The following is a 13,116-nucleotide window of genomic DNA, read 5'->3' as shown; positions in this document are numbered from 1 at the left end:
TTTTCTTTAACAGACCAAAAATCCAATTCTTAAGAATGTTTCATTGTCTGCAAGCCTGAATATTATTTGTTGTATCATTTTACCATTTCAACAGAGCATACATTTTTTTTTATGCAGTTTTGCTCACCTGAACAGTCAGTCATCAGCTACGTCTGCTGTCCCTGTCCTCAATTTCTGGGTCCCCAAACCCAATGTTCACCCCTGGACCTATCCATTATCACACTACAGCATCATCCTGCTGCCATGGACATTTTGTTTTTGTTTTTATGACATACCTGTAATCCCACATGCATTATACAGTGATAACAGCTGTAGAATCCAGTGGGTGTCTGCTAGTATTTCTCCAAATTTTGGGGTGTGTTCTGTACTTTCCTGTTCGTTACCAAGGTTTGCAGCATTAACCAAATCACAGTTCCTTTATGCCGGAAATCCAAGCTGATGAGATGACTCTTGTTTCCTCTCCCTTCCCCTCCAGATGATTCCTCTGGCAGCTGGGGCACCAGTCAGGGTTCCATTGTTGTACAGCACAGAGCCAGCCATTGTTTCAGTACAATCGCACAGAAGTTTGTTTTTCTCCTACGGTCTGATGCTTACTGCAGTAGCTGAACTTTGGATGCTTTCTCTCCAGTAATCTTCATTACTTAGCTCATTATCTGATTTCAGAATGTTGTGTTATTGCAGTACCAGACACCGACAGACTGACAAGACTCAAAAGTGAACATTTCACTATGGTTTTATATATGCACTCATTTTCAGCAAAGCAAAGTATCCTTCCAGGTATAAATACTGAAGGACAAACAAAAATTGGATAAAAGAGGTTTCCAGTGTTTTTCATTTGATGGAGAAGTGTGGTTTATGAGCACTTAAACCAAAACATTTTTTGTACATTGTTAAAGGGTATCACCTGCAACCTTTCTTTCCAGTAACTATTTATCTATATTTTCTGAATGCTAGCTCATCACATCTGTATTATGTATTACAGAAATGCATTCCCTCAGTGCAGCAAACTCTAAATTTGCTTTGGACCTTCTCAACAATCTGACCGAAGTCAACAGAAATGGCAACATCTTTTTTTCACCATTGGGCATCTCATCTGCATTAGGCATGGTTCACCTAGGCTCTAGAGGCAGTACAGCAGGTCAGATTGCCAAGGTAAGTGTAAACTAAACTAACATATTAGCAAAACTAGGACCAACATGACAGCACATTGATGATTAGAGGTATGGAGTGATATTGATAAACCCATGAGCATCCTTAATCAATTTATCATTTTTGTATTTCCTGGTGAATTAGATTCTCGGTTCTTTGCCTGCAATCCTTCTTTGTTATGAACTAAAACACTTGTGGTTACTCTCACAGTATAATTCACCATCTAAATTTGATTTTTGCTTCTGATTCTGGCTAGGTGTGATGGTGTGAAGTTATGTGAATGCTCCTTGAACAGTTAAGTGGACTATAATTTCAAGTAGTCAGTGGTGCTGCAACAAGGGAGGCACATTCTGGGTTTCATCTTCTACACTGCTGCTATTCTAGCCACACAGAATATCATGAGTCTATACTCTTATTCTGTCAGAACAAAACACAGATAAAAAGCATTTCTTGTGGCTCAGAAACAGTAACAGAAGGCAGCCTTACCCTTTACCTCCAAACAGAATGCTGGTTGTAACATGGTGTTATAGCATCCAGTGTACTAACATTATATATAGTAATGAGTCCTAGATTTATTTTTGTTTTGATTCACAGATAAGCCTAATGACTCTCCTTCCTGTGTCCAATTGACCCATTCATTGCTTCTTCAGAGTGACAGCCCTCTGCTCCATTTATTTCTTGGTTTATATGAAAGTCAAGTGTTACGGAACAGGATAGTCAGAAGATCCTGCAGACTGTCCTATATCCATCCCTCTGTAGCCTGTGAGCTGCTATGTCTCTTTTAGGAGATGCGTGCACATCACTTACTCTCACGCACAGCCTTCAGACCAAGCAGCGCACCCTAGCAGCTTGGGTATGTTAGGCTGTTCATGCTGTGGCGATGCACCTGTGTTCCTACAGGTGACACCAAAACAGTTAGCCAGTTTGCCTCCCTGCTGTCAGGATGTGTGAGCAGGCATCAGCCATTCTCACCCATTTGCTCACAACCAGTTCTTGCAGCAACTATTCCACTACTCAAACATGGGTTGTCTGGGGCTCAGTCAGGGTTTTATCCCTTTGTGACACAGAGTCTAAATTTACAGGTTCTGACAAATGTTTCAAAGAATGACTGTGCCTCTGTTAATCAGAACAGATTATGTTAATTACTGGCTTATTTTACTCAGAAGAATCAATTTGCTGGCTAGAATAGTGATTAACAAAGATGTGAGAGGGAAGGTGATCAGATGCCGGGCATTTTTTGCAAATGGCCTATTAACGTCATATAGGTGCCATAATTCAAGTATAATAATGTATAGCTTTAATATTACAGTTATCATAAATCTTCATGTACTTTTACAGCCATGCATTTATGATTTGTCATTTACAGAGATTTTTAAGACATAGGTATAAAGGTGTTATCTGTCTTACTCTGTCTTTGTCATTGTTTATGGTAGTGTACAGCCAGGTATAATGTTATTCTTCAGAAGAAATATGAAAGAAATTTCAGGAAAAAGCCTTTATAGCATCTTTAATGTTGCTTCTATACAATGGCCAGTGAAATGGGAAATGTTGTCTTACAGCTTAGCTGCTGTGTTACTGGTCAGTCATGACTTTAAAATATACATATATATATATATATATATATATATATATATATATATATATATATATATATATATATATATATATATATATATATATATATATATATACTGGTATGTCATATGCAGAAAGTATAACGCCAGTTTTTTTTTTGTAAACTATTAATTCAACAGGTTGGCAGTTTCCTATTTGCTTTACAATTCTTTACACAGAAAATGAAACCTGCTTACTGCTTGTTAGAACACAGATGACTATAAACAGGTCTCTAATTATAATCAAGTTATTACGTACTTGAGACATGGATGTAAAGTGAAGAGTGGACAGAACCAAAACTCGAGACATGAATCTTGACATCCATCACCTGATAGGTGGTGTAACAGTGTACATGGTATTATATGCAATGTGCCTGTGTGCCATCCAGGTATTCCAACGATTCCCACACTGGTACATGTAACACCTAATCTTAAGATTTGTGCAGGATGACTTTCAACAGGGGCATCTTATTGATGATCAGTTGTCTATTAAGTGCCAGGATGTGTCATATCACACATGCACTCAAGTCCTTGTACCATAACTACACACCATACATGCACTCAAGTCCTTGCATCATAACTACACATGCAGTCATAGTGCAGATGGGTATAAATTACTTGAAACTTACCTCCCTGAGGCATATGAAAAGTTACATGATGCAGCCCTCAGAATAGTGTGCACCTAACCTGGAACAGCATTCCACCATCACCAGGAATGATGCTATGACTCAAATAAAGGATCATTGACTTTAGAAATTGGCTTAGCTTCTGGTGTCATTTAAAGGGGGTACAATATATATATATATATATATATATATATATATATATATATATATATATATATATATTTATATGTATATCTATATGTATCTATCTATGTGTGTGTGTGTGTGTGTGTGTGTGTGTGTGTGTGTGTGTATATACCTGGAGGTAAATGGGAAAACGTTCTAACTGCTTTGCCAGGGATGGCCTCCACCTATTGCCCAAGGCTTTTGTATATTGGCTAAATCATTTTTCACTCCCACAGTAGGCAATGTGAGTCTTCTAAAGCTTCCATCATAACAAAACAGAATCCAGTTACCATAAAGGTATTGCTGCTCAACACTAGGAGACTAAAAAAAAAAAAAACTCCCAATCCCTACAAGCACTCCTTACCCTGGAAAACATTGAAATATGCATCATTATGGAGACCTGTTTTAAGACTAATGAGAGCAGTCCTTCTCTGCAAGTTTTCATCACCTGCCTCATGCTCAGGCACCAATGCATTAGAAGACAGCACTAAAGCTGGCGGTGTCTCCATATTCATAAAAAAATTCACCTCCAGACTCATTAGACAAGTTAATGACCTGGAACTACTCTACACCTAACTTACTATTAACAAAATCCCTTATCATATCATAGCTAACTATTGGACTCTGTCTTTCTTCCCCTTAGCCCATACCTCTTTTCTAACTAGTATGGAGCCCCTGTGCAATAAGTTAAACAGCATTCTCCCTGGAGGCTTCAGCTATACCTTCTATTAACTGGGAGACTTATACATCTTCAAACATGTAGGGACAATAAAATCTTGGATTTGATCTTTGCCAGTATGAGACAGTTTTGCCCCTACCAATTTTCACTTCCCGTCTGGTCAAATTAGGCCACTAATTGGTCACATTCACCATAACACTGAAGCAAGATGCATTTTCCAATACCTCTGTATTCAGAGATTGTGCTAAGGCTAATCTACTAAAACTAAGTGTTGACCTGGCTAAACTCAAAATCCCCTTCTAACCCGATGACCACACTGCTTATGTTGAATCCTTTTCAGCCAAATACTATGCATGTCTAATTAGCTGCATAGATGCATCTATCCCCCTCTGAAGTAAATGTAATACCAAATTTAATAATACACCAAAATATAAACAGGCTCTATAATAAAGGAAAAAAAATAATTGTAAGCAAAAATAAATTTTACTCTCAAAATAAAACCTCTCTTGCTAAACTTAGCAGAGAATTCTGGATCATGAGCAGATTAACCAAAGCCAGATACGAGCTAAAAATAGCCACCCAGGCAGAGGTTAACCACAAACCCTTTTTAATTTGTTAGAAATCTCAGAAGCAATGCACAGCACTGTGCAGGGGTAATCGTAAAGGATATCCCAAACTCAAACCCAGAGGACATAGATAATATACTAGCAGACAAATTTAACTCAGGCTTCACTTCCTCTCCCCTTCTATGTTCCAAAATCACATACCCATAACTATGCCTCCCCTCAAATCTTTCAAGAAAAAAGTTCTCAAGTCATTATACAAAGTCAAGGACACTACTTCCACAGGGCCAGATAACATGGGATTTCTACTGCTAAGTCTGAAATGGGATTTGTCAGACCTCTTACAGAAGCTATTCAGCATCAGCCTACAAACGAGCTTTATGATGGATGGAATGGAGGACAGCAACAGTCATCCACTTGCACTAAGGTTCAGCATCAATGGACCCATAAGTCTGAACAGTCTCATTTGTACGGCTTTGAAAAGGGTCATTATGAAATTAATAGATAAGGACATAGGCAATCTAAAAGCTCTTGACCCAAGCCAATTTGGATTTGTTGGGGTCTGATCCTGTCTATTTAACTTGGTCAACTTCTTTGATAAAGTTACTGAAGCCATTAATGAGGGCAAATCAGTACACACTGCATATCTACACTTCACAAAGGAGTTCAACATCATACCACTTTCAAGCAGGATAGATAAACTCAACAGGTTAAATGTAAACCCCTATATAACTCATTGGATAACAAATTGCCTCACAAATACCAGAAAATTAGGGTGGGTGTCTCTACCTCTTCCAAAAGGCCTGTCATTAGAGGTGTATTACATGGTTCAGTCCTTGGGCAGCTCCTTTTTGGCATGTACTTCCCATCAGCCAAAGCAAATGCTAAGGGTTTGTGACTGGCTAAGTTTTCAGATGGCTGTAAACTTGGTGTCATCATAAACTCACTAGAAAAAAAACAAGATCCTCCAAGAGATCCTTTCCCAGTTAAATAGGTGGTATTCAAATGAAATGCCAAGAAATGTGCAATAGTATCATTTGGGAAGCATAACCTCCCTTGGTGCTATAACATTGACAACATACCTCCCTGGGCCATATCACTCCAGAAAGTTTTTCCCATAGTCAGGGATCTGGGAACCTATGTCAACAAAGAACTGTCATTTGATCATCACATATCCTCTATTTTAAGGAAACCTTTTTTCATTACACAGCTGCTTATATCTAAAGGTATGATGTTCAGATCCAGGGATATAATCATTCCACTGTACTTGGCTGTTATTAGGCTTATCATTGAATATAATGCCCCTTTCAGTGTGCACCTGTCCAAACACTTGTCCCATATGAAATGACCACAATGCTTTCTCATTAAAGAAATCAAAGGCCTAAATCATAAAAACTATGCAGACCACCTCATAGCATTTTCCTCCTTCTCCATGTTATACAGGACACTGATAGGTGACCTCTGTGTTAAATATAGAGACTCGACAGCCCCTATCCAGCCAGACTACTACACATTCGTAAGTCCAGTGGTAGCATAAATACCCAATCATGGGATCCCAATCTCTTTTTTTAGCATAAGTAGTAAATGTTGGAGTGACATGAGTGTATCACAGAGAATACCACTTGTATAGAACCATTTTCCACCCCACATAAAGCAAAGTACTTCTCTTACTCTATTCAAAGGTAATTTGGATGAGTGAATGGGAAACCACAAATTCACCCCTAGTTTAGCACCCATGTCCCTCATGGAAAGGGACAACAAGTAAATGTCCCAACATATCATGGGTCTGCCTACCTCAGTGTTATTTTTAACACCTTTATTGAATTATCACTTAAGACATAGGCAAACATACATTTATATAAAAGAAAACAAGCCATGTTAACATGTTCAAGGTTACAAACATTATACATCAAATACAGCCTTTTATAAAGTTATCCTCAGTCCATTACATAAATCGATCAATTCTTGCCTTCTCTTAAACCTCACTCCTCCTCTTTCAAAACATTATTCTGCATGTATTATTCCTGCAATTTTCATTGTCTATGTAATTTGCTCCTACCCTTTTTTAAAGATCCCACTTTCAGTTCTTTTATTTCTCTTACAATATTCACTACTCATGCCTCTCAACTGCTCTTAGCAAAAGAAATGTGGACAAAGCTTAAAATAATGGGGGGGGGGGGTGACAGATTTTAAATACTGCTCTTAGAAAGTTGCTAGAATGACAGGATTCATGTTATCCATTTTCTGAGGGTTATGAAGTCCGAAACTCAAATGTATGTCATTATTTAGTGGCTTCAATCCTCAGTAATTTGCTAGAAAAATGCCAGCTACAGTCCAAAAATATAAGGCAAAAATGTGGACATTCTGTGTAAATCTGAACAGTTGAAAGGCTTGTCACTACTTCAAATGCAGTTGGTTTAGACTTTGATTTCCATTTTCTAGTAATTGCTTTTTAAGTTGCCACCAGAATTTAACTTAGCAAAGTCTTGCAAAGTCTAGGCAATTCAGATCCTGTATCCCATAGTTAAAACCATTTGCTCACCCAATATTTCTGACAGAGTACTCTGTAGGTAATTTTTAAAGTCTCCCAACTCATTACACTCCAAAAACATATGTCCTCAGTTACCTCTTTTTTCCCAGTCACACCTCCAACATCTGCCATCTACCTAAGGACATTTTCTTTTGAGTCTGCTTGGGGTATAAAATATCTGTGCAAATAAGCAAAAAATCCTAAATCTTCTAGACTTTGTTGCATATTTGCAGCCATAACTATGTGTTCTCATTGTTTCCTTATGACGTACTTGTCCAGTCTCTATTCCCAATCTTTTTTAATTACCCCTGATTGATTTCTATAATTATTGTGCAGTAATTTATATGCCCTAGTAATTACCATTTTTAACAGCAGCTTTTGTTCTAGATTCAACAAAAAAGTCTACCAGATTAGGTTTTCCACATAAGATTCCCCTATCTCTTTCTCTTTACCTATACTCTGATATCAATCCCTGATAAAGAAGACAGTTCCCACTCTATTTTTGTCTTTCTAGTTCTTTGCTCCCAGTACCTTGATTCCTTTCCCAATTTTCTCCAGTAAATTCCATCACCCTCTTGCCTGTTCTTTGCACTGCTAATTGCAGTCATCCCTACCATCAGAATCTCCTTTCTCCATTTTCATTTTGGCTTAGTTCTTTGAATACTTTCTGCAACTTTATAAATATAATATTCTGTATGTCTGTTGTTTTTATCCTTAAGGATCTGCATTTAAAATCCCACTCTCTCCTTATTTCTTGAATCTCCTCCTGCTTTTTCATCATCCCTTTCCACTTTGAACTATAGCTTTCTGCTTGTGGTGTGTATATGAGCCTTAACTGTGTAGCTATAAAATATCCCTTCAAAGCAGGTTATCCTAGACCACCTTGTTCTGTTCTAAGAATAAACTTATCCCACTTGGCCCTTGCTCTCTTCCCTTTCCAGATAAAATCCTTCAAATTTTTATTAATTACTGTCCATAACTTTTTCTCTGGCTGCTTAAAATATGCCTGACCTGTATATAAAACTAAAGGGACTAAAACATTTTCACTGCTTGTATCTTGCTATCCATATCTATAAAGAAGAGTTTCCAGTTCTTTAGTTTTTGTATTATCTTTTAAGTCTCTTCCCATATATCCTTAGCTGTCATAACGGAATCCTTTTAACCCATACTCCTAAATACTTCATTATATCATGTCTCCATAAATATGGGTGTTGCTGAACCATTTCATGTGTGGGTATACAGTTTACAGCTGTAGCCCTTGTTTTTGTCTTCATTAATTTTATATTCTAAAAAGACATTAAACTGTTTCAGAATGTTCCACAACACTGAGCTGTCCTTTTCTGGTTTTAGCAGGTACAAAATATTATTGCCTGCAAATAATGCCTACTTTTCTTGATTACCATACCAATTATATTCTTGAATTTTTGAGTCCTTTATTTTCTTTGCCTGCCAGTGGCTCTAAATATAAAGCAAATATCAAAAGGCAAAGAGGACAACCCTGTCTGGTTCCTCTTCTCAAACACAGCTTGTCAGAGAGGAATCCTCCCACTTTAGTTTTTGCCTCCAGTCCCTCTTATATCCTCCTAATTAGCATTATTATTGTATCAGGGAGTGCAAATGCTTTCATTGCTCCACCCTTAAAATCCCGAGTTACTCTATTGAATGCTTGCTCTCCATCAAGTCCCACCAACAACAATAGTACTTTCTTATATTCTGCTTCCCTCTGGATCATTATTGTTCTGTTTTTTTGTTGTTGTTGTGTCTTTCGGCTTTTCCCGGTTAGGGGTCGCCACAGCGGAACTCTGGTATGCTAATGATTGGCAGTAGATTTTTACGTGCCGAGTTGCCAGCTCTGACGCACAACCTTCAACGAAGGTACGCCCATGCATGCATGTCTCCACACAGAAGACGCTCTAGCTGAGAATTGAACAGGACAACATCTTACTGTGAGGCGACAATGCTACCACAGCACCACCACCGCAGACTTCTATTAATGTTGTTAAAAGTTTGCCTTCTCATGACAAAAACACACTGATCTATATCTCGATTTTGGCAACACCTTTGCCATTGTCATAGCTCTTATAGACATAAACGCTTTATAATCATGATTTAAAATTGAAATGGTCTTATATGTAGCTGGGCTTGATGGCGCTTTACTGTCTCTTGGTAATACACTACTAGAGCGTTCTTCCGGGATATTGGTGATGCTTCTCCTTTTTAAAATCCTGTTAAACAAATCCTTCCAGATATTTATCACTTTTATTGTGAATCCAAAATGTTCAAAAAAGTTTATTATAAATACACTCTAGTGCCTCTGATACTATGCCTTTTTATTTATGGGGCTTTTTGAAATTGAGCATCTATATGAAATGGCATTTTTTCAACAACATGTTATTAAATATTATAGCTTTATAGATGCCCTTATCTTTTTGTGTGATGATGAGGTAGAACTGTTTGTTCGCCAGTTATATGAAAATAGGTTTGGGTTGGCTTTTGATGGTTAACAAGTAGGGTCCAAGGTTTTTTTCTTAGATGTGAAATTGTGGGGTAAATATGGTAGTTTGATTAAAACAAATGTTCATAGAAAATTTGATATTAACCACTATTTGGATGGGAGAAACTGTCATCCCCCACTTGATTAAGGATTTACCCTATAATGAAATGTTACTTATTAGTAGATTATGCAATGACAATATTGCTTTTTTACATGAATTGTCTATAATTTGTGAGATATTCAGATATGGGATTATGAAATTAAACTTGTTCAAGCAGCTATTAACCAATTGTTTTCAGGACAATGTGGTACCAATATACATTCTAAGAGAGAAAATACTAGGTTGTTTCTTAGATCAAACAGAACTGTGGGCAATTAATCTAAAAAAATGTTTTTTGTGACAACTTATAGTGTATTTGCTGATAGAGTGGCAGATATTGTTATGCATTATTGGAATTTTTTATTACAGGATAAAGATCTTTGCAAACTCTTGCCAACTAGGCCTGTTGTGTCTTAAAAGAGGCAGAAGTATAAAGGACATGATTGTACATAGCCATTTTGTCTTACCTTCTCAGTTACAAATGATACACCCCTCTAATTTAGGGCTAATATCTTGTAGACATTTGTCTGTTTGTATGTATACATTACAAGCTTTTTCCTTTATTAATCATATTTTATTTAATCCAAAAGAAACATATAGTTGTAATACATAAGGTGTTGTATAATTTTAAAATGTGACTGCAATTTGTTTTATGTGGGGGAAACAAAGAGAACTTTTAGGCTTAGGTTACAAGAACATCTATGAGATATCAAACATTTTGATGTATATCATCATGGTGATGGTAGCTGCTTAAGAGGTAGTATTTTAGAGAAAGTTAAAATTAATTTAGGTATGTCCTTGAAAAATAGATTACTTTATAAAGAAGCCGTTTTTATACTTAAATATGAAACGTTAGTTCCTAAGGGACTAAATAGTGATCTTAATTGGAATTGTTTTATGTGTATATAAGTGTGTTTTAATGAAGCTACATTTTAACTCTGAAAAAGACATAGTGTCCGAGGTGCTAGAGTATATTTATAATAAACTTTTTTGGACATTTTTGGTTCACTAGTATCATGGTTTTTATTATTGGATTATTGTTCTGTTGTTGTTTGGCATTAACATGGCCAGTGATCCATCCTTTCAAATACCAAGGACTTTTAAGAAAATGTGGAAGGTACTCAGAGGACTATGGAACATTATATCTCTCAAACTGGTGATCGAATGTGGGAGAGAATTAGTACATCTGACACATCTAGAACAGGTGATTTGTACTAAAACCTGGGAGAGGTTACTGGAAGAAGGTCGACAGAGAAGGACTGTTAATCCTTTTATGTCCATTGGCCAGGGCTATAATATGCAGCTCCCTTTCAAAGCACAAGGTGCTGTAGACAAATTGGAACATTTGTTATACAAGGAAAGTACTGTTCATTACAATATTATTAGCTTGCAGAGATATTTGGAGTTAGATATTACTCCTCAAGGGCTGAGGGTCTTTAAAAATCCCTCATCTCTTTTTGATTCTGTTGATAATGATGATCTACAGTTTGAAAAAAGATGGATAGCAGCTGCCCATCATTGTGCTAAAGAATGGGTTGCTATCCTGGTGGAGAGAGATCAAGTGAAACAATGGAAAATTAAGGAGGAAATCTCTGCTGTTTGTGTCTCCTTGTGTACTCAGTTGAGTGTTTCATGATTTGAACAAGTAATTGGAGGCATTAGTGGTATAATACAAAGTTCAATTTAAGAACTAGTTGATAGAAAAGTGAATAAGTTGCAGCGAGACCTCCGGGACTATAGTAATGGTTTTGCTTTTAAGAAACGGGAAAATGAAGATTGGCAGAAAATAGGTGGGAGTTCCATTGTCCAGGAAATGGATGGAAATGGCATGGCATCTCTTTTGCTTCTTCGGAAGCTACGGGCACTTCGGTTGAGCTTGAAACAGATGATAATGCCTATTCTCCATTACCTCAAGTACAACGAAGTGAACATTTGCAGCAGAACTTTCGTGGTGACTGTTTGGGAGAGAATGGAAAGTGTAAATGTGGGCAGCCAGACACAGTTCGAGATAAACAATTTCAGCAATATGGAAAGAAGAAGAAATGGTACTAAAATTAATTCTTTGACTGTTAACAATGACTGTACTTTTATGCATTATATATCTGGGAGTCCACTAACAGATAATGAAATTTCAGTGCTTAACTGTGGACATAGGTTTATTCCCACAGTTATTCCTAAGTTGCATATATTACAAATGGAAATATTTCATTTCTTTAGAAAGCTTCACCTTTTGTGGCACTTTGCTAATACAGGTGGTGTTGATGTTTTGCCGCAGAGTGAATTAGATAGTGGGTTTGAATGGGAAAGTGATGATACATTTTTTTCATACAATTCCTTCTATAATGATGATGAAATGGAAAATGCCTTATTGCCTTTTGAATACTGCTAATATTGCATATAAAAGCAAATATATTCCTCCTTACAAGAATGATTCTATACAACAATTTTTATCCATGGTGAATTTCTCATTAGAGACATATTTTAAAGATTTTGTTAAAAAGAAAGGTGAAGTGAGGTATAATTAAACCAAGGATGAATGGTTAGCACTTATGAAAATTAGTGAAAATAGGAATTTAGTGTTTAAGTCTTCCGACAAAGGCCATAAAATAGTCATCATGAATTCTGCCCAATATTTAAAAATGTGTTATGATAATTTACATAACAATGAGATGTATAGAGAAGTTAGTTGGTCTGAAATGAAGAAGCTCCTATTAATTTTCAGAGTTTGATGCAATGAGGTTATAGACTGGGTTACATGTCTAAGAATGATTTGCATAATACATTTTTGACAGAAGGTTGCACAATGGTGAGTTTTTATTACTTGCCCAAAATACATGAGTCAGACAGATCCTCCTGGCTGCCCTAAAGTATCTGCCAATAATTATTTTTTATATAATGTGGGAATATTTATACACAAATATTAAACATAAGTTAGGTACAGAAGCCCTTAGATATTTCTTAAAGGATAGTCCACTATCATATTATTTAATTAACCTAGTATATTTTTGTCTTACAAACAAATATTCCATGAAATTAAAGAAACAGCCGTGGGGGCTTCTTTTGCCCAATGTATGCCAATTTATTTATGGGGATTTTTGAAACTGAGCATCAATATAAAATGCCATTTTTTCAGCAATGTTATTAAATATTACAGATTTATAGATGACCTTATCTTTTTGTTTGATGGGGTACAAGAT

General features: G+C 36.5%; 1 protein-coding gene across 2 annotated transcripts in view; it reads left to right on the top strand.

Annotated features, from left to right (window-relative positions):
- The window catches only part of LOC122796630 (leukocyte elastase inhibitor-like), a 238,703-nt gene that overhangs the window by 60,830 nt on the left and 164,757 nt on the right, over window positions 1–13,116 (top strand). For both annotated transcript variants that reach the window (XM_044065254.1, XM_044065252.1), the window contains exon 2: window positions 983–1,152. In XM_044065254.1, coding sequence (XP_043921189.1) covers window positions 985–1,152 — 168 coding nt within the window. In that variant the 5' untranslated portion in view covers window positions 983–984. The remainder of the gene's footprint in view (window positions 1–982; window positions 1,153–13,116) is intronic.

This window comes from Protopterus annectens, chromosome 3.part0, assembly GCF_019279795.1.
Source record: "Protopterus annectens isolate FY-2018-M chromosome 3.part0, PAN1.0, whole genome shotgun sequence".
In the NCBI taxonomy this organism is placed as follows: domain Eukaryota; kingdom Metazoa; phylum Chordata; order Ceratodontiformes; family Protopteridae; genus Protopterus; species Protopterus annectens.
This window is presented reverse-complemented; position numbering and strand designations above follow the sequence as displayed.